Source organism: Onychostruthus taczanowskii, unplaced genomic scaffold (genome assembly GCF_017590055.1).
Source record: "Onychostruthus taczanowskii isolate IOZ18803 unplaced genomic scaffold, ASM1759005v1 scaffold15, whole genome shotgun sequence".
Lineage (NCBI taxonomy): Eukaryota > Metazoa > Chordata > Aves > Passeriformes > Passeridae > Onychostruthus > Onychostruthus taczanowskii.
Genome location: NW_024498685.1, coordinates 4,931,622 through 4,958,535, shown reverse-complemented (window position 1 = coordinate 4,958,535; position 26,914 = coordinate 4,931,622). Strand labels below are relative to the sequence as shown.

Genomic DNA, 26,914 nt, shown 5'->3' with positions numbered 1-26,914 from the left:
TTCCAAAATAAGCAGGTCTTAAATAGAGACCAATTTCAGTTATTCACTGTGCTTATTTGTGCCTTGTTTGGGTTTGGTTTGGGGTTTTTTAGTATTTGATTAAAAAAAGCAAGTGACAGATAATACAGTAGTTGTAGGTAAAAAAATAATTTAAAACAAAGCATTTTAAAACAGTAATTCTTCCATTTCTTTGTAGTTTCTTTTGAACATGCAGAAAACAATTAACATATTTGTGTGTTCTTAAAATTTGTTTATTTTAAAATATTACTTGTTTTATCCTAAATTGTTGATAATGTCATTAAATCCTATTAATTTTTTTCTTCTCATTTTAGTTCCTTGAAGATATTACCAATACTTTAAACGATCCACATATTGCATGAAAAAGAAATTATTTTACAGATAAATCTTAATTTAGTATTCATGGGCAGTGAATAAATATTAATAAAATGTAATATTCATGGACAGTGTAAATGGAATAAAAAAGTACATGCTAAAAGAGTGTTCAAGCAGATTATAACTGTTAGGTTGAAGATACTGTATTGTATCTTTTTACTGTATTGTAACACTGCCTTACACACTGGCGTTACCATCTTAAAGATGCTGTAAAATCAGCCCTGAAATTATTTGCCATGGGATTTTTTACTGTGCCAGTTATGCTGACTGAGAAGGACTTATTTTCATTTGCTGTTCCAAATACCCATTTTGTTTTCTTTGTCATAGGGAATAATCAGTTTTACTTACTGACTCCCCTTATTCAAGGCACGATAAATGCCTCTTTATATAACAGTGCTTCTTTACTGGGGACTAGCTAAGATTCTAGCATTTTATTAAAAATAAAAAAGGCAAATTAATCTGAAAAAGAAACCTCTCACAGGAGAAGAAAAGGAGTAAAATTATCTTATGGCAGTGGCAGTTCTGTTACTGCTTAGAAGTAATAGGCATGTGTATAAAATTAGTTCTAAGCATATTCAACAGGTCTGAAGTCAGAAAATGGGCAAATAAAAATCTAAACCACTGTTTTGTAGGGGTGAAGTACAGAATATGTTGGAGAGATTTGGAGGTAAGTACATTTACATTCTAATAAAAATAGTTGCAGAGTTGGCAGTAATAACTCACCATTAAAATAACTTTCAAGACTTATGTAACATGACTAGTCTCTGTAGCACTTTTCAGCATTTCTGAATAAAGCCAGTTTTCAGGAAAAAAGAAGAGTTATATCTAAGGAGAGCAAAGGGAAAGAAGAGGAGGGAATATCTGCATATAAATGAGTCACAGCTTGTAAGTGTAGATAATTGCAAAGGGAAAGATGCATGAGTGCTTTGGATAATCAATTTTAAGATGAAGTTTAAGAGCTAGTAAATATATTGTAGAGAAAAGGGACAATAGCAGTTTGCTGTTGTTCTCACTCAATTTTTTGTTACACTGGCGTAGAGGATACTGGAGATGGCAAGACTCGAGTGAGAAATAAGGGAAATATAAATGTTAATATAAGCAGCAAAAGAGAACAAACAGTTCTAATTCTAGACAAGCAATTTTGGAAGTAGAGTTTGTGATACAGAATGAGAGAGCAGTCTGTACTTAGCACTTCCAGAAATCTAGAGAACAGGGAATCAGCAGGTCAGAGAATTTCAGCAGTCAGAAGGAATATGAGTTTCCAGAACAGCCAGATAACGAGGGTCAGTAATGCCTGTCATCCAGTAATGAGCAATTTGTGTGTGTCACTCAGCAGGATTTATTACAGTCATTATCAGATCCTCAGGTGGCTTTACCTAGTTCAATTACCAGCTGAATTCTACATAGTGACAGGATAGAGAAAAAATAGTTTTAACATTTGTAAAGAATGAACAATACCCTTCACAGAGTAAGCAAACATCAAAAAGCCGTGGAAGGAAGGGAAACCATCTTAATGCCAGCATTACACACTCAATAACTGAATAATACTTTCATTGTATGTAATAAAAGAAACCTGTACAGAGTCATTACTTGCATGTCAAATTTAAGGTGAAAGAGAAGCTTGAGTAACTCTTTAATCCACAAATTAGGACTTTTGGCTGTCACAAAATTACATATTTTGCATTATATATTAGAATGTTATTAGAGATCTGGCAATTCAGATTAAAGCAGGATTTCAATGCTAAAAAGTTATGATTGTCTGTAATTTAAGACTCAAAAAAGGAAAGGAGGGGAGGATGGAAGGAGGGAGAATGAATGGATCAGAGAGAGGATGCTGTCTGCACAAAATAGTGGGTTTGGCATTAGCAGAGACAGATGCCTCAGCAGATTAGAGAAGTTTGACAGATGTTTCCTGAAATCTACAGTGAGAAAGGAAATAAATTACTGTATTAATCTTAGGCTGTGACTTGATAAATCTCCAAATGTAAATTGAACGGAAACAAACACAGTAACTTATATTAATACTGAAAAAGTACTGTCTCTCTGAAGTATAAAAATAGTTATTCATTCATTCAGTATGTTCACAGGAATAGTAACCACATACTAACCTTAATTTATTTCTGAAATTCAAGAAATTTGCATATGACTGTGAAACAGGTGTTGGTTAGAGAGTGTGACAGGCATAAGGAAGCAGCGTTCACACCAGTGCCACCAGCAGGCTGAGGGACATCACCACATCAGGCCAGATCACAGCAGCTTCTTGTTGCTAGAACACACTTCCAAGTGTAACACATCAGCCTTTTTAATGCATATCCAGCATGCCTAATTTCTGAATATTCTTTGGCTTTCAGCTGACATTAACAAGGCTCTCTTAGCTAAGAGGAAAAGATTAGAAATGTACACAAAAGCCTCGCTCAAAACCAGTAACCAGAAGATTGAACATGTTTGGAAAACGCAGCAGGAGCAAAGGTGACCTTTACTCTTGGTTTTCAAGCCTGTGGAACTAGATTCCCTTCTGGGTCACACGATGGATGGCTGGTCTGTCACCTTGCAATAGCAAGGACTGTATCTGATGTTAAACTGCCCAGGGCCTCTGCTGCCTTCCGTTGTGTCCACTGTGTTCATCTGACAGTAAGTTTAGCACAGTCTCTATTGAACAGACAGATCTATGATTTGGAACTCTGAGAGCAAGGTACATTAAAGAGTGGGGCTTACTTTTATCTTTATGGAAAGTAACCTTTGATGTTATTATGTATTTTAAAACAATGTGGGGTTTTTTTTTTCTCACTTTTGAATTTTCTGTTTCTACCTGAAAACTGAAAAATGTTCAGTAAAACTTTAATATCATTCTGGTTAAGATAGTAAATAATTTTCACCTTCTTAACATTCCTCGCACCTCTTAAGGCATATTTAATTACTACATCTGATACCAGAGAGCAAAGTGAAAAAAGAGCTAAAAACTAAAAGTCAGCAATAGTTGTAACTGTCTTGGATTTGTTCTACATTTATTTGTATTTGAAACTTGTATGGACGAAATTTTAAGAAATGAGCTTATCAGTTTTGTAATGTAAACACCTTGTGTTTAAGCAGCCACCTGTATTTGAATTAGAAAAACATGGTAAATCTCAGAAAACCTGACACTGTTAGGAAGAAGAGTTTTTAGAATTTCTTTTTAATGAGTATTTTATGGGAGTGCTGTCTCTCTATAGAGACATTCCACATCCACTCAGTGTATGTGTGTGTTCAGTTTTTAAACATACAGTATTTAAATGGGGCCAGATGTCAAAGTAGCCTATTTCTTTATCTATGCCAGCTTTTATTCTAGTCCATGTGTATGTTGAACCTTAGCTTTCCTTGTAATTCCCTGTAGCATTTGTCATACTTACAGACAGTGTCTGTTTATAGGCAGAAGCTCAATCACGAGTTCTCCCAGCAGTTCCTGACTTTATTTCAGCAGTGGGATGTAGATGTGCAAAAGGCAGAGGAGCAGGAAGAAAAACTAGCTGTGAGTTTCCAGCATGGTGTGAGTTACACTGCATTTCCCACAAGGAAGGAATATTGTTGTTTTGATACTCAAGAAATGTAGAAACACTTTATGTAGTTTAAACGTAAATATGTGGTTGTTTAAGTTTAGGAAGAGAGGTGCATTTATAAACTTTATTACAAGTTTATAAACACTGTGAAGTGATGCCTTAGGCCAGCACATATGGCTTGAGAAAAGCAAAGACCATTTAAGGAGAAGAAAGACATGTGCTGTTTCTCTCCATCCGTAGTCTTTGTGTTCAGGGAATAAAGGAAAGTAGTTGTTTTTTAGCATACATTCCTTAAAAATATGCCTGTACATAATAAATGTAAGAGAATTTGATCACTGAAAGAGGATAGGAGCTACACAATGGAATGTAAACATGTGCTGTTGCTCTGTGCTTCCAACACATTTGCAAGGTTTGCTTTTCCCTAGGTAGCACATTCCTCTGGGATACCCTAAGAAGCTGTGGGGCATAGCACTCCTCATGGGATTTTACAGGGATAATTCAGGCTGTAAGAGACCTCAGGAGGTGACTTGGAGCTTAATCCAGTCTTCAATCTTACTTTCACTAATAAAAGCCAGGGTAACTTCTCCAGGCAGAGATTCACCTTACAAGGCACAGATTTCCAATAAAGGCAGATTTTCTGATTCTGAAAAATGAAACTGGTGTGCTGTCCAAGCACTCTGCTTAACAACTGATGGAATTATGTTTTTCTTTTGCTTCTGCTTCAGAATATGCTTCGTCAGCAACAAAAGGTTTTTCAACAGGCAAGAATAGTTCAAAGTCAGAGACTGAAAACCATTAAACAACTCTATGAGCAATTCTTAAAGGTAAATCTTTTTCTTGGAAAGCAGCTGATCCTTATCATATCACTTAAGAAAGCTATATTAATTCTGTGTTTCAAGTTGTTAGGTATTTCTTTAACAAAGTAACTAACATACTAGACAGCAACCAAAAAAACTGTTTTGAGTACAACCACACAAGAAATTTACTTTTTTAGTTAAAGGCATTCCTCACAAGAGAAAATCTGTTCCTTAATCATTTTCATGACCCTTTGCTGGAACCTATCCTGTACGTCCATGTCTGTCGTGTCCTCAGGAGTCTGAACTGGACCCAGCACTCCAGGTGTGGCTTCACCAGCTGCATAGCCCCCAGTATACAGGGCAGATTCAAGTCCATCAATTTCTGACAAACCTTATTTTCAGTTCAAGTCATTTCCTAGCTGGTTTTGAAATTTCAGTTATGATAAGCTTGGTGTTTGGTTTGGTTTTTTTTCCAAGTTTGGTACTTGATAAGAATAAATCTGAAATGGAGCAACTCTTAGTTTAAAATAGTCAGAATTTACTGAGTATATTACAGAAGCATTAATAAATAATAACTGTTCCAAAATGTCAAAAATGTCTTCATCAAAGAGGAAAAACTTAACAGAAGGTCAAGTATTACTTTGATTTTTCTCCTCAAAAAAGATCAAAAGGTAGAAGTTAAACCTCAAACAAGCTTAAATAAATACAAATTAAGGAAAATGCAACTAGACACATACACAGACGTAAGTGTAATTACCAGATAACCAGGGAGTTTTATTTGGCTTATTTGGGCAGAAGTGTGCAAAGAAATGCAGTGGGGTTTATACTCCTCACTTCAAGTCCAGCAGGGTTGTCATAATATTGAACCCCTAGAATTCCTGACACATGTCTGTTCAATCTCCTCTTGTAGAACTGAAATGCAGAAAAAGTAGCTGAGACCTCACAGAGGCTGACTGGAGGGCTCTATCTTCTTCCCAGGGTACACACTGTTTAAACAGGAATGTAGACTGGAGTATGAAGTCCTGTATGATTCCTCTGCCACGTTTGTGATAAACTCATCAATTATCTTTGATCACTGTAAAAATTAAACTGTAGTATGAATAATTATTGGTTTGTTTGGTTGTTTTAAATTAACTGCTTGACATTGAGGAGTTCTGAACCAATATTATCCTTAACTTCAGAGCATGGAAGAGCTGGAGAAGAGCAATGAAAATCTTCTGGCTGGTGCCCAAAATGAACTTCGCAAGGAAATGGCGATGTTGCAGAAGAAGATTATGATGGACACTGTAAGTATCAGATCTGTGAAGTTAGTTAAATGCAAAAATAGAACATTCAAGTCATTTGACATTCATTTAATTCAAAGGAATCATATTGATACAGCATTTGTTCAGCATTATCTCCTTTTCTTGTGACAGCAACAGCAGGAGATGGCAACTGTTCGCAAGTCTCTTCAGTCCATGTTATTCTGATGGCTCAGTGGAGGAGCAACATGTACCTAAGTAACACGATACAAGTACAGGCATTAGAAGGATGTTGAGATTTAAATGTTTCAAGGTTCCTATTAAACTCTTTCCTGAATTGTTCTAATCTTGTCTGTTCATGTTGTAAGAACATATCTTAGTAAACTTTTATTACTGGGGGGCAGTATGGACCCCAAACTGTTCACTGACTGTTCAGTTGATTTTTGAAAATTTCATATCCACTTCCAATAGCATTGGACTGTTTAAATAGTTTCACTTTTTTATAGGAAATTATAACAAGGGGAATAATTAATGAAACGTGCATTACCTAGATTCTACATAGTAACTTGAGGCCTTTAGGTACATTGTGCAAATAGAAGCATTTCTAACAAGCTGCACGTTGTCACAGTTTCAATTAGACTGCTGATGTATTAGCTGTTACAAAAATTCACAGGGTATGACATAGCTAAGATAGAATTGTTTAATGATGTGTATTATGGCAAATTAAAGTAAATTTTGTTAACTCTTTTGTTATTCTACACATTGTAATATCGCTGTATTAGTATGAGATTTATAAACTGCTGTAATTTGTCTAGAAAGTAGTTGGGCTTTTTTAGTTAAATTATGAGCTTAATGTATCCACTCAAGTAATGATAATTAACCATTATGCATTTTGGGGTCTACTTTTTGTAGAACCACTGCTAGAAGAAACGGACGTCATTTATTTAGTACAGGCTCCTACAAGCCTTTGAGATGGAATATTATTTTTTTGCAATTCCAAATGACTAGCAATTTAGGGAGGCCTGAGTTTTAAGGGTAAAGCATTTATCTTATGCATTACAGTAAATAAGTATAAACTAAACAGTTGGCTTAGTGCACATGCAGTTTGTTTTTACAGAAAACCATTACACCTGAATATCTACTTCTAAAAATTAGATAGTTGCCAACAGATTTAATGCTTTGATTTAATACAACAGTAGATAAAATAAACATCCACACACCCACGCACACCAAATGTGATGTTGTCACAACAATGTGTTTCAAAACCATATTTTCGTCTCAGTCTACAAGCATTTTGAGTCAGGTCATTTGATGGTGGTGCTCCAGGTCTGGAAGCCAGATTAGTGAAGGCAAACTTGCAGTAACTTCAGCTGTTTGGTTATAACGAGTATAGAACTTCTTGTTCTGCCCCTGCCAGAATTCAGGACAGGAGCAAACATCTGAGTTTCACTGCTACACTGACACATGAGAATATGGGCCTCTCATGGGTAACCAGTAACAATGCTGGTTTGTAATTAGCCAGTTTCAGCCCTCTAAGGCCAGTGACAGGAGGCTATGAAATAGGTGACAGGTTCTACCTCAGATCTTCAATAGGGGGTTATTTGTTAGCATTACCTCCTGCTTCTGGTTTTATTTGTTAGGTATTGAGTCATGGTTCTGGTTTTCTGAGTGATTTCTGTATTAGTTTCCTATTATCCACATACCTCAATCACATCCTCAAAACTACTTATACCTACTATGCCAGGACACAGTTTTGACTATTGTCACTCATTTCACTTTGAAGATGTTGCTTGTGTCTTTTCATCAGAAGGTTAATTTGCTTACAGTATTCAGCCAAAGTAAAATGGTCATTACCATCTTCTTTTCTATTTGACCATGGCCGGGGTTCAGGCTAAATTCACATGCAGATGCTGTGTCATTTCCAGCCTCAAACAGGAGTAGCAGGATTCATTCTGATTTTATATTAGTCACTTTGAGTTGTAGTCCTTTGGCAGTAACTGTTAACAGTTACAGAGCCTCAAAATGATCATTATATTCTTCTTAGGCAGGAGGGTGATGGATGCTATTTTATTTCCTCCAGACCAGCAGACAATACACCACTTTAAAAGTTCCTTGAATGCCTCAGGAAGTATTTTTGAACTAATAAGCAGGTAGGAAGCTGCAGTTGGTAGTATTTTTAAAACACACCATGGCATTCTTTATTGGACAGTTCAGGAAGGACTTCATTAACTCAGAAGCTCAGGTACATATCAGCAACTGGAAGGAATAATGCACGCTTACATTCAACAGCTTTTTACATAAACCATATTCAAGTAGTACCTCTTGAAAGGAGCTTAAGCTTATGCATGGGGTTTGTGTGCAAGTAATCAATTTTTCATACAGATAACAAGCTACTTTTAATTCAGCTCTTCTATAATGGCAACAGCCCTCTTGTTTGATATATTATGTTACCCAGTGGGTCTGTTCTTAAAGAAAGGAAGAAGCAGATATTGGGCCTGAGTTCCTGTTCTGGAGAGTTTTACGTTATGGTTCAGTTTTGTGCCCTTTGTTTGGATAAAATACAGTGGTAGCTACGAGACAATAGGATCAGTTGTAAGGTAAATGAACATAGGGATGCAAAAAGACCAGAGAGGGAAATACAGAAGGGTGGGCAGCAGTGCTGGAGCTACAGGCATTGGAGTTTATCAATGAACTTTGTCCTTCACTTGCATAGGCTTACAGATACAAGTTAGGGTGCCTAAAGTTAGTTCTCTCCTTACACAGCTAGCTGTCGTGTAGCTAAGGATGAAATACAATGAGACTGACCTTACTATGACCACAGAACCAGAAACTGGCCTTAAAACTTTAGCTTGCATTTTCTTTCATGTGGTAGCAGTAGGTTATGTACTTAGATACTAGAGAATGCATGAATTCTAAAGGCACTCGTAACAGTACTTTGAATCAGAAGGAAGTTTTCCTGAGGTGTACCTCCTTTATCTACTGGTCCAACAGCTTGTTCCTTAGAAGTACCAGAGGAGAGATTGAGTGATTTTTAGGCCATGGCTGCCTCATTTTACCAGTGTTAATAATGCAGGATTGAATTCATTGTACATCTGACAAGCACTAAAGAGCAGTTCCAACAAAACTTTAGAACCTAATGCTACAAGATTAGACAAGAAATTTCTCTTTGAATTCTGGCTGGTAGCACCTTGGTTTGCATCTACATTCACCAGAAGATAAGTACAGAATTATAGTTACCTAATAGGAAATGGCAACATTTTCAAATGTGGCATTTGTGATCTGAAACACAGGGAAATACACACTGGTTCAAAAGTACAACAGCATCTGCAGAACTTTTTACCTACTAATTCTAACATCTGGTAATGTCTGAAACACAGTGAACTTTCTCATAAAACTTTTCTTCAAAAGCTTAATCTGTCTTCCCAAAAACACAGAGGCTGCTTCATTCCCCTAACTGCTTCTTCTCTTGTCCTTGACCTATTTAATCAGTCATTATGGTTTTGAACCTGTTCAGGAGCTTGATGAGATGAAATTCTGAAGACATGTATATGAAGATGAGCAGCAATCTGTAGGCACACACCACTGGCATATCTCAGCATATCAAACAAGGATATGAACTTCAAAAAAACAAAACAGAACAGATTAAAAAAATTCATTTTTTAAAATTGTCCCTACTATAAATATGCTATACTTTAATCAGAATTTATCCAAGTGACAATCATAACATAAATCATTGTAACACACAGCTACAGAGTGGTCTAGTTTAGAATTAGAAATAAAACCATCACAAAACCCCAGCAGCCTGACAGCACTAAACGCTTACAAGATCTGATAAAAACACATTTGTCTGCAGTTCACAGAACAACTTTAAAAATCCACATGTACTAAAGCATAATTTCAGGAGAGATTTATAAATTTACTTTCATTTCTCTGTTCCAAGGAAAGCAAGCCAGTCAGCTCCCAAAAACATTTACTTGGTACCCAGTACTCTCTCTGCAGTAACAGCAGAAATGTGAGGAAGTCAGAAATGGCAGAAGAGAATGACAGGAACAGTTCTCAATCCATTCCATAAACCATGGTCCAAACAAAAAGTATAAAACTCTTACCAATGCTATCCACAGAACAATATATTCATCAATGAAACTGTTGAAGTACTGGTCCAAAAACAGAAGTCCTGGCCCAATAAATGCAGAGTCCTGAAGACAAATTTCACTTTTTGTCATGTGAGCCACCTATGTTTGAAAAAAAAATAAATTAAAAAGTGCATCCCTGCAATATCGGTGTAACTACCACAAACAGGCATCACATTCTTGCCCAGCAGTATGCTCTTGGAAGTTACATCTATACCCACACATTTCAGCTATCTGCAGGGGCTCCCAACTCTAGTTTTCCAGCACTGTATTCAAACAGTAAGACTATGCAATTGTATTACTGAAAACAAATACTATGATTTTTTTTTTTTAATTTTGACTTTCCCTAGCCAAAAGTTAACTAGGAAGCAGACCTTTCCTTAGGTAGCAACACTTATTCTCACTGTTTAGTAAGAAAGTCTGTACAATACCTATTTTCTAGTGTTTGAAAAATATCATCCTTGGAGAAAAAATAAAAGCATCTGGCTGGATTACTGATGTAAGGAAATATGTAGTAAGGCAACTTTTTTACTCCATTGAGGAGTGTTTTATGTACAAAAAAAGACGAAGACCAAAAAGACAGAATAGAGACAGTAAAGTTTCTCTCTTCATTTTAATGATCACAGTAAATTCTATTTCAGATAATTAAAGGAGAAGTCACAGCACTGTTAGTAAGGCTTAAGAGAGCACAGTCAGCATGTTAACGACAGACAGTAAGTGCATTTCTAGGAATAAGTTAAACAAAACTGAAAGTCCTAACCAGTCCATTCAACAACAAATACATGTTTTCATCGGTGTCACATATAATCTCTCTGTGGAACCCTGAGTCTAGTTGAGTGTATTGAGCACAATGAATCTGTTAATACAGGAGCAAAGCAAAATGGGAAAACTGTGCCCCCTGATCCAGTAAGTGTTTAGCCAAGAACCAGATTAGTTTTAGGAGGTTTAGGAATGACTTACCACCAACTTCTGTGAGATTTTGGCATTCACAAGCCCAAATGTCAAGACATACAGGCAAGAATGTTTTTCAAACAGCTGAGTTGTGGACTTTTTATAAATTGTAATGGCCAGCGTGATAAGCAGTCCAATATGCAGGCCTGGTGAAAGAACACTTGTTCCCTAAGATATAAAGGGATGGAAAATTTGTCTTAAACTTCAGTCATATGGTAAAGTCCAAGTTTTACACGTATTTCAAATCCCATTAAACAAAACCAGAGTTGTCAAAACTTGTAAAAATCCATTAGTATTATGCCACTGCTCCCAACACCCTTTGCAGTGACCACTAATCAGTTTTTTAGAAGAATTCACTGCTGGCAGAAGAAATCCAGTAACAAACGGAGAGAAGGCAGATAATAAACTTTGCTTTAGCCATCTAACACTCATATACCTGTCTGCTTGAAAGCTTAAACAAAAAAAACCCCTTATGGATCATCTGAAACACAATAAATTATAGGCATAAATTATTCAAACCTCATTTGAATTTTTAGAGCAACTTACTGCTATTGTAGATCCATTCTTTCCAACCCCTCCACCAAAGATGACACGGAAGTAATTGAAAAAAGAAAGTGCTGTTCCACACAGGATGCCAATAACTGCAAAGAACTTCAGTTCTAAGCCCAGCAAAGGGACCTTAGCAGAACACAAAAGAAACAAAAAAAAAAAGAAGAAACAAATCACAACAAAACAAGAGAAAGATATTATAAGCACATGACACCTTTTTTAAGAAGTGATTAAAGCAGCCACTCTTACCTACTAAACACATGTTTTGTTTGAACCCTCACTTTCTTGGGAACAAGCTCAGGACAACAGTGTTTAAAGTTTGTTTCCTTACTAAGAAAAAAACAAGTATCTTTTGTAATGCTTAAACTCCACTACTGAGTACTTAAGTTCTGATCTTGAAATTCAGCTAGATCTTAGTCTGCTCCTCCTTAATATATTCTTCAAATATTTTCACCACACAAGCAAAAACATGACACAGACTACTGCCATCAATCACCATGATATGGGAGCAGGAAGAGAGATAGCTCCTTCTATTCCACTGGAGAAAACAACACTGATCCACAGGAAAAACAAACACCATCTGCCTGCTGTGTGCTTTGGTGTGTTATTTGTATGCTGTATCTTTGCATATCATGAGACTATTATGGAAAGTCTCCAGATACAAATTTTAATTAAACAGTTACCTTTTGGAATCAACTGCAGTGTCAAGGCAACTTCCAAAGGCAGCAGAGGATTTTAAAAAGAAGTAAGAAATGGAAACTGTTTACTACATTTTTTGAATATATAGTTTTTTGTGATACGGCGAAACTAAAACAGATTCTAATAGTGAGGAAAAAATTAATCATAATTTAAGTTTAATGCACCTACTTTTTTTTCCAACATGAAGACAAGCTTTTTGAAAACAGAAAAAAAAAAAACTGGGAAAAGGAAACAAAGTTTAGCTACACATTCCTTAATTGCTGAGTAAACTTTTGAACTAGTTTTCATTTTTATTGGTTATCAATAGTATGGAAAGGTAAGTCTCAGCTCTTTGCACTATAACCAATCAGAACTATAAATTTCTGAATAAAAGCCCTAGAAAGTTGAAGATCTTTTGATACTGTCCACTAAAGTGAATCTTTTAAGATCAGAATGAAAGCCACAGACACGAAAAAGTTTTGGGACAGAAAACAATGCAATGTAAATATTTACATTTACATGGCTGTGACATAATTCTTAAAAATCAGTACATCTGGATCGATACAAATAGGGATAACTTAAACAAAACCCCCTGGTTTCATCCCACAGTTTCATTAAATTGCAGCATTTAACCCTTAAATTTTCAGATAAATTGTTCAACTGAAATATATGCCTTATAATAAAATATACAAAATATATAAAACCAGAAAAAAACCCTACTTGCTAAAGCTTAAGTATATGTGGAGTACTAGTTCCAGATCAGAAGTTTGTATGTGGCAGATGGGGTCTTTTTTCCTTATGTAGCTATAAATCTGTGCACAGCGAGTCACACCAATAGATCTAAGTTAACTATGGCATTAAATAACCTACACTTATACAATAAGCTAAACAACATTACACAGCTAGTAGGTATTGATAGTACTTGCACAGAGCAGCTTCAAATACCACAGGAACTGCGGACACTTGACAAGATACTCAACAGGAACTCTGAGCACTTAGCACACTCACCTCATAGTCCCATATTCCTGCTCCTCCATAGGCAGATATCAAGAGCAGCATTGTTATGGTGATCTGAACTTCAGTTACATCAATTCTGTGAAAGGGGAAAAAAAGAAGTGATTTAGTTCAAGGATTTTTTGCTGTAAGTGTAAAGTGTATGTGGAGGGAGAGCAGAATAAAACCCCCTGTAACTGTACTTCAAATGATATAAATATATATAGAATATTACTTTCCTTGACTGAGAAAGCTACTCAATAGGGAGGCACACATCTCTGGCTAAGATTTAAAATGAAAGCTATACTCCTTTTCTGAAGCAAGCTAAATATAATTTTGAAAGGGGGACTCTTTAATGAATACACTGTTAACTGTGAGAATTCTGTACAAATTTAGAGACAAGTTGATGTGTAAGTGTCAAATCAAGGTTTAAGGTAAGCTCACAGAGAATGCAATCAAACATTTCTGTTGAAAGCACAGCATATAAAAGCAGACACTATAACAAGCAGGCTGGGAAAGAAGGGATTTCTTTAAGCTTTCTATCATAAAAACTTGACAGATCCAGCCTGCAAAACAAGGGAGGACTGAGTCAGTGGAAGGTAAGCATTTGCCATATATCTGAGAACATATAATTGCTATCTTGCTTTCTTCCATAAAAGCTGTTTTAGGAAAGATGGCCTTGTATACCATATGAAGTCCAGACTCCATATTTCACCTTTTTTTTTGTTCTCAGACAAGATAGACAACTCTTTGTTTTTGTATTTAATTGATGAAACCTCACTTGAAGCCAAGGCTCAAGAAAAAAAAAAAATCAGTACTTTTTAAGCTTTAACACAAATAATTAAAATAATGACCAAAGAAAGTGCATATCAAAGGTACCTTTTATGGAACCAAAAATTTTGAGACAGGTATCTTATCTTCATACTAAAGTTACCAGCAAACACTGTAATGAATGTTCAAGATTTCCTTTAGCAGTTGGAATAAATTTGCTGTTTTAAGGTATTATGGCCAATGTGTATTGCTACTTACTTAGCCCATGACCTATCTGCACAGGAAGCAGTGGATTTTTAGAAGAAGACAGCAATCATCTTTTGAGTAATGGAAAACATTTATCTGAACTTGATAATCTCAGTAAAAACTCTCTTCTTTCATCAGACAGATGGTGATAAAATATGCTATATTTCATCACAATTTTGTGACTCTTAGAGGATCCAGAGTTTAGACTGCAGTTAAATGATAAACTGAGGTGCTCTTCACCTCTTAAAGCCAAGAGAATGGGGAGTCCTCTTCTTCCTAAAGTGTTGCATTCCCTCAGTTTTATTTGCTGCAGTGCTCACTGGACTGTAAGGTGAACCAGTCCAGCCTGCCAGTCCAGTGTAGGCTTTTCACCTTCTGCCCATTTAATGAAGGGGCTTGAGGTCCAATGACAGTGCCACAGGACAGGGGGGCTGGGAGTGGGCTCTTCCTTCTGTGCCAGGGATGAAGTGTTACATCCACCCTGCCACCACTGAACTTGCTGGTTACCTTATGCAAAACCACCCACGTGCAAGTGTTCAGAGGTTGCACTCTGTACTATTAACACCACGATTTCCAATCTGCATTGCCTTTGTTGTTGCTGGTGGGGAGAGGAGGCTCAAACTTGAAGTTGTGCCAAAGTTTAATACTTAATTTTACAGTGGCTCAGACTGTTGGTGGCAACAGACCCCAAATCAGAGTCCAAAGACTCTACCCAGACACTGTACAGTATCCCACAACTTGACAGTGTGACATTATTCAGATCCTTCCTGGCCATCAGTACTAGGAATCTCATTTGTGATTTATTTCTAAAATTGAGTGCTGCTAATTGAGAAATAGCATCAGTGAAAACTTCCATCCATTTTATTAAGTACCATCATATTTAGAGCACTATACCAATGCCTTCTTCACACCTCTGTGTTTAAGAGAAAGAAAATTTGGAGCCTTGAGAAAAAAAGTGACCTGTTTCCACACTGGACGGAAATAAATTATCTCATGGAAAAGTTGTGTCTGTTTAATTTTAAACAGTAACCATGGAACACCAGGCCATTCTGAGCTGTTTGTACTATGCACTATCATTATGTTAAAGTAGAAGTCACCAAGTTTTTACCAAAATCGTTATGTGGTGAAGGAGTCTCACTGCCTTCCCAATGTGGGGAAATCATTCTCATGCTTTTTGCACAAAAGGCACAAAAAGCAGTCATGTTGTCTGCAAAAGGCCAGAGCTCATGGTCTAGTCCACCTCCCTTCAGAGCAGCCTACTGTCATGGACAGAACACATCCTATTTCAGCCACCACTGTAAAGCAGCCATTTTTGTTTACAGCACACATTTTTTAAAAACAATAGGATATGTAGGCAGGCAGAAGAATTACAGTGGTAAATGTAATAATGTAGTAAAATGCATTACCAGCAAATCAAAAAGAGCTCTTATCAATATCACAGAGACTGCTGCATTTGATGCAATGTGCAGGGATAGCTGGTCACCAGCCTGTGTGCCTGCTGATTTGCTAAGGCACTTCTTGCAGAGCAGAGCTAAGTAGGACTATGTACAGGTGATTTAGCAAGTGACTGGCATTTGCAGGACATCCTTCATGTGTCCCTTATTTTCAGTTCTGCTGCCACAGAAGTCTCAGACCTTTCCCTCTTTTTCAGAAGTAATTATACTAAAGCAAAGCTCATTCCTTAAAACCAGCAAAAGGCCATGGCCAGGCAGCACCCCAAGTATAGGAGGGTGCAGCAATTATTAGCAGTTAAACTGAAATTATTGTCTTCTACATTAATGTCATGACTTCTCCTCCTATGCTGCAGTGAAACAGCTAAAATTGCTATCAAGTCATGAACAGCATCACAGCAGTCTCTAGAACTGACCTAACAGAAAACCTAAAGAACATCAAAGCCAGTATGAGCCAGATTTTAAAAAGACCCTCACATAAATGTAGGGTAATTCTTCAAGCATTGCCACAGATCTGTGGAACTCCTTGAGGATGCTATGGGTGCAGAGAGTTCATTCCAAGGAAGAGAGAAGATGTCTATGAAAGAGAAACCCATTAGCAGGGGAATTTCTCTAAAATGCACGTGGTTTAGGGTTCCCTGGGGCTGAAACTGTTCTATGGCTGTAAGATTACAAAGGGAGGTACCCAGATGCTTGCTCTGTCCCTACTCCTACACAGGGCACTTGCCTGCAATGTAAACAAGACTTCTCTGGCCTGAGCCTGCACGGTGCTTGACAACAAATCTGCAGAAAAAAGAGCCAAATGCATGCAAACAAAGCATACTGAGCTAAAATCAGCTGCTAAAAGAACAGCAGTATTATGCAGAACAGTTCAGTATTATGCAGAGTTTCAAGTTCTTGGCCAGTAAAACATAAGTCTGCAGGATTGGAAGGGGGATGAGAAAGAAGGTAAGAAAAAGAGAAAGCAGGGTGTAAATGAAGAAGAAACAGAAATCAAGGAGCTAGCAGTCTCAGACATTAAGCCACATGTAGTTCTAATGATACCTACTTACTTTCCAAACCTTAGTATGCCTGATACATATGTCTGCCAGTGAGCAGAATAGAACATGAACAGTCCCACAAAACAACAGAAAAACAACCAGTCAGGATTTGTTCCTAGTCGGATTGCTATGCAGGATCCAAGGACAACGAATACTGAAAAGCAGAAATGAGTATGTTAGTCATATATGCTCTTTGCTTGAAGTTAAGAATTTTAAAAAAATATTATTTTTTAAAATAAGAATTTAAAAAATAATAAATAAAAAACATAGGAGATTTTACATCATTCTAACAAAGCAATGCTATGACTGATACTTCACTGAGTAGCTTACCCTCAGGGGCAGTCCTGGCAGGAGAAACCAAAACACAGCACTCCTTTTCTGCCAAGGCAGGGCCCTGCCCTCTAGCCTATAGTGGTTGTTCTCCCTCCTCCTGGCCTTGTCATCTCTCATGTTCTTTGCAACATCAACAACTTCAGCTGAAGGGCCAAGCTCAGGGAGACTGCAGCTGCACTTTTCTGGGAAGTGACACATAAAGAAGGTAGCAATTCCCAGAGCAACTGTCTCAGCCATTGAGCTTCACACAACTACAGGCATTATTGGCACCACCAGCAGCTCAGTTATGGAAAGTGAAACTCAGCAAGGCTTACTTTTTAAGGACTCCCAACTTTTTTAAAACTACTTCTTCTAAGGAATATAAATTACCCTCCTCGTAAGTGCCAGGCTGGATGCCCTATTACCAAAGAGATATTTGGCACCTTACTCTTAAAGTGGAGTACAGGAAGATGCACAGTTGGGTAAAAGCAGAACACATCTTACCTAAAATCAGCCAAAGCAACTTCTAAAATACCCCCTGTTACTGGCCAGGGATGCAAACGTCAGGAGATGGTGAAGTTATCCTAAAAAACCCTGTTCTGAGTAGGGGTTTGGACTAGATGATCTCCAGAGGTCTTTTTCAGCTTCAACAATTCTGTGATTAATCAGCTGCTCCGGAAAACAGGCAACTTTTATAAACTAGGATGGGTGACAGTAAATCAAGGCTACCTGTGGAAATAGAGTCGCAACCATGATCAAAGAGTTCTCCGAGGGGAGAACTACTGTTTGTTCTTCTGGCTTGCTTCCCGTCAATGGCATCCAGAGACTGGTAGATAAAAAGTCCTAGTGCACCCAGGATGTATGCCCAAAAAGGTGCCTGAAAGAGATTCACATAAAAGGTCACCAGGTAGTTCCCAACTTCTTAGGTGATAATCTGTTTCATTAAAGGTAAAATAATGTTTTTATTTTACCACAAAATTGTGCTATTTCTTACTAAATGGAAAACCAAACACCTTGCACTAATAGCTACATGGATTGTAGTACTACTGTAATGAACTATTTCAGATACATCAGTGGAACACAGGTCCTTAGAGTTATCTAACCAAAAACAAACCCAAAACTTTGCATCAACTGATCTTCTTTTCTACCTTAAACCCTCAGTATTTCTGTGATTAATTGCATTCTTTGTGCTAAAAAATGCTATAAAAATAAAAATAATCTTTAAAAAAAAATTAGTAGCAATGCACTTACTAAAGCTTTCAGCAGTTTGTGTCACAGACACTTAGATGATTTGCTCATATTTACAACATATAGATATAAAAACCCACTAAGTTTTTTACTAAATAAAGACTTCAGCCTTTAGGGGAAGATATTTTTTCCAACACACAAAAACTGACTACCTAGGCACTTTGGACAGGGCTTTAAAAAATTACGTAATTCACTAAATATGAAGGAGAAACTATGTACTTAATATACATCATCAGTTTCAAACCAAAGTGTTACATTAACACCACTCCTGGGTTCAAAGGAACTGTTCTGCAGTCATCCCTTTGAAAAGCACTGTTTTCATATGCACAGTCAGTCTGCCTTTGTCTAGGAATTAGGTTTTGTTTAAAATTATTTAAAACATCTTTGAAACAAAGCACAGACAACATTTTTACTTCATGTAGTTTCCATTTTTCAGTATTTCCCTTAGAATTCAGAAGTACTGTTCACGAAAATGAAGTCAGGTAAAAATGCTGGAAATGCAACTTGCAGGTTGAACAAGAGAACACCCACAGGCAGGCACAGAGCTGAATCCTTTCTCACTCTCTGCTTAGGGACAGCTGCTCTGGGGCTGCTACACCTCTGGAACTCCTCTCCTGCAGCACAAATTGACCAACATGTGTCCATGTGTTTCCTAAGACCAGTAAAGGCTATTAAGCAGATTAGCCAACAGATCAGATCTCAGTGTGCTGAGATTTGCCCACACTCAACTAAACCCAGTGTCACTGCTGGGGAAGAAGGGGAAATGGCAGCTGTCAGTTCAAAGGCAGCAGTAAGAATGCAGATGAAGTGCAGCTGCTCCTCTAGACATTCTGATGTCTCATCATCATTATACTCATTGTCTTGAGCTAGAAAAAAAGTTATGCCTCCAGTTAGACTGGTCACAAAACACACTAAGCAGCCACATGCTTAAGGAAAGTCCAGTTCAGAACAGTATTTTTGCTGTTGTTTAAGATTTCGTCATGTATTTCAGGCTGGCTGATACACTGTTATCAAAGTGAACTGGTTGGCTGCTTCACCCAGCTTTGAAGGAAAAGACAGCCAAAGCATCAGGAATTCACTTTAGGTGCAGGTTTTGGATTTGTACGCAAATGAAAATCTAGAAAACTTAAAGCATTCTTCAAAGCTGGCAAGGCTGTCTCCTCCCTTAACCCAAGGAAACCAAGAAAAATTGTTATCACAGATCATGTAGGAAGCCTTAAGCAGGTGAAAGAGGATGAGGAAATATTATTATTCCAATGGATATTTAATATACTGGTATTTGATAACTCCTAAAATGATCACACTACAGAAATCCAGGTCAAGTGAGGACAGCAATACAAGTTTGATGTTTAGTGATGGAATTAGTTGAGTTTCTTAGGTTTATTCTTCCTTTTAGTTTAATTAAACAAAGAAATATTGTCTTGGGGGATGTGATTAAAAACGGAAGAAATTTTTAGCCAACTTTTGAAAAAGTTTCGCTCCTCTAATGAAGGAAAAGGATAGAGCCTGTGGAGAACAGGAGGTGCCTATAGCTACCCCAGGGCTGAGGATCACCAAAAGCCCCAGAGAGGCACAGAGAACTCAAGGGTCTCTCATGGCATGAGCTCACTTGGTCTCACACTGTGCAGGGGAACTGCAGCTACCTCCACTTGCTCTCCACCCTTCAAAAACAGAGCTGTCAGTCATTGCTCGGGTACTTCAGAACATAAAAATCCAGTTAGGACTTTGTTGAAGCTGAGATAATTTTAGCTGTGATACAATCCACATACTAAAGTTATCACAGTACATACACTGGCTTTCAGAATAACTTTGTTATATGGAGAATAACAGAGAATCTCAAACACAGCAGCTCCAGACCAATGAGCAGAAAGGCCATGAGAAATCACTGGTTGCACTGCTGTCTTTTAAAGGAGTGTTTGAAAGACACAACCAATTTTATCAGCAATATTTATGTGAAGTGCCACAAAGGTCATCTGCAGTGTGAGGTGTCCTTATGATGACACACTTCCATCAATTATGAAAAGATAGCTTGAGATCTACATTTAGCTTCTTGCAAAGCAAGATTAACAAAATATATACAAAACCAAACAAATACATCAGCTTTAACTCAAACTTCTCCTATTAGGGCTTTTTGACAAAACAGTAACTTTTTTCCAGTTGCAGGTTATGGTACAGCTATGATCATTCAGGCTGATCCAAGTCTGCATTAGCTCCAACTGGGACAAATCAAAGCAAGAGTCCCTCAAGCACTCTGTCTGCGCCTTGCTGATCTGGACAAAGGGTGAGCACTTTCATCTGTTTCCCAGTAAGGATCATCTGTATCCATTAGCATCTGTAGCAGATGTATTGGTATCCCCCACAGTTAAAGAGAAAGGAAAAAGATCCTAGTAAGAATAGCATATGTCAGAGAGCTTAGAAACACTATCTGGAGCATTTCATCCCTAGGCCTAAAACAGAGTGGTAAGAACCAAAATTTACTTGTGATCATCTATCATTTAGCAGCTCTAATGTTTTAATTGGTAAAACACAGTTTTCCAAATCACCAAAGGTTCCTAATAACCGTGGATTTTCTCTGCTATCCACCCTCCTAATACAGCTCCTGCTGCCAGCTCCTTTGCCTTCTCACGTGCCTGGCTGTCCATACAGGGATGTCCCCTCATGGCTTCCCACACTGGACCCAGGTAGTTTTCAAATTAGGGAAGTGGGAGCATCTGAGAATGCTGACATGGCTAAGCAGAAAGGTCAGGAGGCTCCCAATAATCATCAGCTTTTCACTGATGAGGTGTTTATTATCTCTGCCCAAAGTTATATCCTGCCCAAGCCAATGTATTATTTGGCCAGACCCAGGTGCTATTCTCACAGAACTACAAGAGAGCAGAAACCTGAGGGGGAGCAGGCAGGGAGGGAGAGGGGGATGCTCAAAGGGGTGTCTGAAGATACTACAACCCCAGAATCCTGGCACACACAGATTCGATACAGCAGAATTGGTCATATGCTAACCCAGAGCATGTCAAAACAAAGCCATGTACATGAAGTGTTTGACAGGTATGTGTGACATGCCTCTCCCTCAGGAAAAAAATGGACAGCAGGTATTCATCTACTTCCATGATTCCACCCCACAAAAGAGCATGGACATCTGAAAAACACTACATGTGTCAGAGAAACCTCTTAGAAATGGTTTCAAGCACAGCTCTCAAATGCAGAGAATTCAACAGGCCAAGCTTCTGCAGTATTTAAAGATTCAGTTCCTTAATTACTCATCACGTTTAGCCATAATCTCACTTCCTCAATCCACACCTAATAGTGCTGCCCTAGTTTACATGGCACCTCTCTGGATCAGATCCAGAACAGAGGGAGACATTCTGACTGGACTTCCCCCTCTACTCCCTAAACATGGATCATTTCCCACGCTTCTGTTCGGCACAAACCACTGTGCAATTGTACCAATAGCAAGAAGAAGGAAGAGGCTGTTCAAACCCGAACTACAGCAGGGAAGACAGCATGGATGAAATAAATAATAATCAAATAATTATTTGTACCACAGTCCGAGTGCATTTCATGCATACCAAGGACTCTGTGCATTCCTTTAGCATCCTCGTCTCTCCAACAAGCCCTGTCTGAGAGAGCTCCCATCCTTCTCTGTCAGGATTCCTGTGCCTTCTTACTTCATGCCAAATAACCTCCTTCTCCCATTCACAACTGATCTGTTCCCCTCTTGTGGGTTTTGGCTGAATTTCCCACTCCACTCAGTGCTTCACATTTATTTGCCAAGTCAGGTAATGCTTTTTCCTTCATGCTCTCCCCCCACCCCCCCTGCACACAATGCCCTGTTCATACCAGCTCCTCCAGTTTAACTTCTTTTCTGCTTCTCTACTCTCTCCCCACAACGCTCAGCTGTGTCCCTGCTGTTTACATAATATCATACCTGTCAATATCTTCCTCTCACTCTGCCCTCTGGCAGGCCTCTTTCATTTTAAAGGTGGTTTGGTTGTTTGTTTGGGTTTGCTATGTTGTTTTTTCAGAAGTTTTTTTAAAAGAGAGAGAGGCAGAGATGGCATCTCACCAATGTTCCTCTCCCTCCAAACAGCTGATAGTAGAGCCAGGTGAAGGCACTCAGGCCCCTTCCTGCTCTTTGGTCTCCCTAGATATATGGCTTTCTAAACAGCACATTTCAGCAAGGTATGACACCCTTATAAACTCACTACACCATTTCTTGAACAATCCTACAGAGCTAGTCACCACAAGCCTCCCTTCCTTCCCTTAGCTCTCTGAAGGAGAACCCATGGGCCCGTGCCCCCTTTTCCCATCACTGCCCAAAAAGCAATTCCATAATCTTTTCTCTTCCTGTCTTCCTCTGTTGCTTAGATCATGCTGTAAGTGCTACAAGATTAATTTTCAAATAGTTATAATTCAATACAATCTAATAATTACAGTTAGCATGCACTTCTGTCTGAAATTCTACCTTCTCAAACCATTCTACAATTACATGACTTTATAAAACAGGGCAGATTTAGACTAAATACAAGGAAGACTTTTTTTTTTATTTTTATTATGAGGGTCATGAAACAGTGGCACAGGTTGCCCAGAGAGGTGGTGGATACCCCATCCCTGGAAACATTCAAGGTCAGAATGGACAGGACTCTGAGCAACACAATCTAGCTGAAGATGTCCCTGCTGATGGCAGGAGGCTGGACACGATGACCTTTAAAGGACTCTTCCACCCAGCTATTCTATGATTTTAGAGAGACCTGTGGCTAATCTTGATGGATTACCAAAGCTAGACCGCTCCACAACCAACCATGAAAGCAGAAGATTAAAGTTTCCTTTTTCTTTTTTAAGAATATAATGATGTTTAGTCAGTTTTCTTCCTGGTTTTCCCCAGAAAGGGGAAGGATATGCAAGATTCCTTGCAAAGACTTATGAATTAACTAGCTGCTTCACAGTGGTCTGCTGGCAGTAGAGCAAAACAATTCACTGTCTTATGGTGGGGATGAAATAGAAATCCTCACCTAAAAAGTGCTCCTTTTGCACTCTCATGCACCAGATATACACTGTTCTTACTTAATGTCAGCAAGAGTTTTCATTCCTAAATACTTCCTGGGTGTCAAAAAAAAAAAAAAAAAAAAAAAGGAAAATAGGAACACAACCCAGGCTGCAGACAAAGTAAAAACAGTATTTCAGTGCTCCAGAGAACATGAAATGTGCAGGTGGTGTCCTCTCCATCACCACACCTGTATATTGTTTTTATAGACCGCTGTCCTAAATTACAGAGATTAGGAAAATAAAAATGTGTGCCTGAATCATGGTTACAATAATGCCTGAGGGGTGCAACCTGCTAATGGCTTAGCTGTAAATAAGAAAGCTTGTGTCGAAACACGCACTTAGAGGAGACAGTGCTGCAAAACCCATGTTCCTGCTAGGCAAGGAAACATTACTGAAGCAGACAGTATTTTCTAATTCCAAAACATACTGTGCCAGTCAGTTACAAACTGGCTTTTAGTAGCTACTGATACTGATGAAGATAAAAAGGATAGTGTATAGGGAAATAATAGCTCCATGTTAGGAGAACAAGAGAGCATTTTGTGGTTTGAGACGTTAATTTCATTGGGGAAGGGAATAAGCAGTAGGAAATCATGGAAATCACTGCAATAGGACAAAATGGAAGGGGAAAGTACAAACGTACAAACAGGTTCAGAACAACTAATTCAGAAGGCAAAATCATGAGGTGGAAAGTGTCTGTGGGGAATCAGATCTGTCAGTTGCTTTCTAGTAAGTAACCCAAACAGAATCCCTTGCAAAGAAACTGCTAAAACCACAGTCTTCTGGCAGCTGGAAAGGTATAGATATACGGGAGAAAGATCTCCTTTCTAAGCATCTGCTCGCAGCTGCTCTCCGAGGGATTTCAACTACCAGTCTTACTTGTTTTGGATGGTTTGTACAAACATCAAGACTTTCGTGTTTTCAATAAAGGCTTAACCAACATGGCCCACTTAAGATTGGCTAGGGAATAAAAAACAACCGCATAAACCAACTCAAAAGAAACTCCCAACACCAAAACCCAAATGTGCTTGTTACTTTATCTAAGTCTTCTATTCAGTGTTCCTACCTATGAGACTCTAACAATGTTATGAACAATGCATGTTTGTCCATCAGGTGATCAAGACATGTTCGTGATATAAAGAGGTGCTGTTGAAGTGCACTACTGTATTAGTTCAGTCTGTGATTTCAACTATCTTTAACATAACTGTCAGCTCCACCTATCCCTTCCAGCCTACACATCCCAGTCAAAACTACAGAGGAGATATGACAACAGTGCATGCAGCACCTCTCAGTGTTGCAACAGTTTTAGCTTTTTCAAAAAGCCATCCAGAAACATGACCTCAACTTAGGCAGAAGACAAGCTGAGTCATTAAACAAGCTGGAGGGAGAATGATGCTTCTAAGTGATGCAGCAAGAGAAAAACAGGGCTACTCTCACAGAGCAGAGGCAAAACCAAAACAACAGGATAAGGCTGGATCCACACTGCATGTTTACAAAGGATATACTGATATTTGAACACAAATATATAGTCCAAACTACAAGGTTCTTATAAAATCCAGCTTCCACAATTAAAAAAAAATAAATTAAACAGTTCAAACGGAAAAGTTCCTAAAGCCCAACCTAAGTTTTCTTGGAAGGAATAATTCCCTGGATATCTGCAACACAACTTTTTTCTTTTTGTACAAGAGTCCTCAAAGGAAAAATAAGTAAAATTTACTTTCTGCTTTTAGTTTTGAATAGCAAAGAGAAAAAGCTACAATGAGCATTCAGACACATAGCTGGCACAACTCATATTTTCATCACAAAACTAAGCTAAAGGTAGCACTACACAAGCATTTTAATTCTGAAAGTGGGACTAGAAGACCATCTGTAGCTTCCAACCATTCACTGTCATTTCTGTCTTCCCTTCTACTGCCTGAGTGCCTCTAGCTGGTGATGTGTATTGGGGGAGTGATTAGGGTGAGACCAAAGCTAATTTCGATCTGGATCAGTTTCCTGATATGTCTGCCACAAACACCTCTGCTAACACAAAGGGCAAAGCAACTAGAGAAAAAGAAATGTTCTTCTGACAAGAACACTCACCAGGGTAAAGCTATGGTATTAAAAAAGTCCCAACCAACTGCCAACCTCTGGTGTTAGAATTTAAGCCCATCAGAACACAAGAAAAACAACGGCCACCTTTCAAGGTATTTTACCCACATAAAGCAACTTCCCCCTGCTATCTTCTACTCTAACTACCATAAAGACTCGGCAATGGGAAATTTGCAACAGGCTGGGAAGCTCTGACGGAGCTCCTGAAATTGAGAAACTGTAGGCACTGCAGGTCAAGTGAGAGTAGCACCAGCCCACGTTAACAAACCTGTTTGCCCTCCAGAAGACAAAGCAATTAAATGTTTCCCACACAAGGAGGGATACATTTGAGCAGCTGTCACCTAATGCATCTGCCACCCAGCCCAGCCGCAGCTCTGATGCCCAAGTGGCATCAGCCGCGTCTCCTGGTCCAGCCCTGCCCTGCTCCTGGGCGCATCCCGCACCCTCTATCATGACCTGTTTCTACGTCCACGGGCCCTGTGTGACAACCACACTCTCGAGGAGGGGGACAGTCCCTTCCCAACCAGAGGCATGCATATGGAATGCAGGATGGGCTGTGGGGAAGGCGGGGGTCCCAAGCCCCAGGTGAGCCCGGCCGTGCCCTTTGAAGCACAGCGTGCAGTGCAGGCCAAGTGCCCACCACAGCAAAGCCCCGGCCCCACAGGGCCCTCCGGGCAGTGACCCTCGTCCTTCCTTCCACCTGATCCCTACAGCGTTTTGGCATTCCAACTTTAACACCCATCTCCAGCTTGACCCCTGCTGCCCCACAGGGTGGGCCGCGCGTCACCGCTCCCCTGATTTCTGAGGAGAGCCCGCAGCCCTGCCTTAACCCTCCCTGCCAAGGGACGGGCCACGCGTGTCGCTGCGGTGGAGCCCGAATGACAGGGCACCGCACCCGGGGCGGGCTCGGCCCCCGGCTCCGGGCACTGCCGGGAGGCACCAGCCGGGCCGAGCCGCGGCCCCCGCGCCCGGCTCCAGCCGCGTCGGGCGGTACCTGCTCGGTGGCGCTGGGGCAGCAGGCGATGAGCGGCAGCGCCGTCAGGCAGTTCAGCAGGAGGCCGCCCATGGTGATGGCGTTGGGCGCCAGCCCCCGCGGGACCTGCTCCACCAGCCAGCCCCAGTAGGGCTGCAGCCACGGCTCCAGCAGCGAGCGCCCGGCCGCGCTGTAGCGGTGCTGCTCCAGGCGCTTCAGCTGCGCCGGGCTGAGGGGCGCGGGCAGCACCCAGGACACGGCCATGCCCACACCACCGGGACGCATGGCACCGGGGTCAAGGAGCCGCCGCCGCCGCTCGGGGCGGGGCTGAGCCGAGCCGGGGGCAGCGGCGGAAGAGGCCGACGCCCAACAGCGGCTTGGCCGGAGGGGAACGGCCGCCCCCGCCTCGGCCGACGCGCGGCGAACGCTCTCGCCCCCGGCTCGGATTTGGCTCCTTCGCCCCGAGTGCCGGGCGCT

At 39.6% G+C, this 26,914-nt stretch overlaps 2 protein-coding genes across 8 annotated transcripts in view; one reads left to right on the top strand and one right to left on the bottom strand.

Moving 5' to 3' along the window:
• SYCP3 (synaptonemal complex protein 3) overlaps positions 1-6,280 on the top strand; it is an 8,930-nt gene extending 2,650 nt beyond the window's left edge. For 4 of the 5 annotated variants that reach the window (XM_041398487.1, XM_041398483.1, XM_041398482.1 and 1 more), the window contains 5 exons: positions 1,026-1,060; positions 2,745-2,862; positions 3,799-3,898; positions 4,652-4,750; positions 5,905-6,135. In XM_041398487.1, coding sequence (XP_041254421.1) covers positions 1,026-1,060; positions 2,745-2,862; positions 3,799-3,898; positions 4,652-4,750; positions 5,905-6,135 — 583 coding nt within the window. The other variant, XM_041398485.1, reaches the window with a different exon arrangement.
• Positions 6,082-26,914, bottom strand: CHPT1 (choline phosphotransferase 1). 3 transcript variants are annotated; one of them, XM_041398481.1, is made up of 10 exons: positions 26,459-26,914; positions 17,815-17,962; positions 16,786-16,927; positions 13,281-13,365; positions 11,592-11,723; positions 11,055-11,213; positions 10,071-10,196; positions 9,471-9,581; positions 9,202-9,243; positions 6,101-6,218 (listed from the first exon to the last, which is right to left on the bottom strand). In XM_041398481.1, the coding sequence occupies exons 1-9, from the start codon at positions 26,720-26,722 to the stop codon at positions 9,202-9,204; spliced, it is 1,209 nt and encodes a 402-aa protein (XP_041254415.1). In that variant the 5' UTR covers positions 26,723-26,914; the 3' UTR covers positions 6,101-6,218. The 3 variants fall into 3 exon arrangements, 2 of the variants coding, with proteins under 2 accessions (XP_041254414.1, XP_041254415.1); XM_041398480.1 differs by lacking the exon at positions 9,202-9,243 and having other exon boundaries at positions 6,082-6,218; positions 26,459-26,912; XR_005952192.1 differs by lacking the exon at positions 9,202-9,243 and having other exon boundaries at positions 6,111-6,218; positions 9,305-9,581; positions 26,459-26,913.

What these genes read in the sequence shown, in the direction of transcription:
- CHPT1 (XM_041398480.1), bottom strand. Translation starts at nt 26,722, where the DNA reads ATGCGTCCCGGTGGTGTGGGCATGGCCGTGTCCTGGGTGCTGCCCGCG. An exon ending in GGCATACTAAGGTTTGGAAA is followed by an intron (nt 13,366 to 16,785) that starts GTAAGTAGGTAT and finishes CCCCTTTCACAG; the next exon opens with AATTGATGTAACTGAAGTTC. An exon ending in CTCATCAAGCTCCTGAACAG is followed by an intron (nt 6,219 to 9,470) that starts GTTCAAAACCAT and finishes CGTGTTACTTAG; the next exon opens with GTACATGTTGCTCCTCCACT.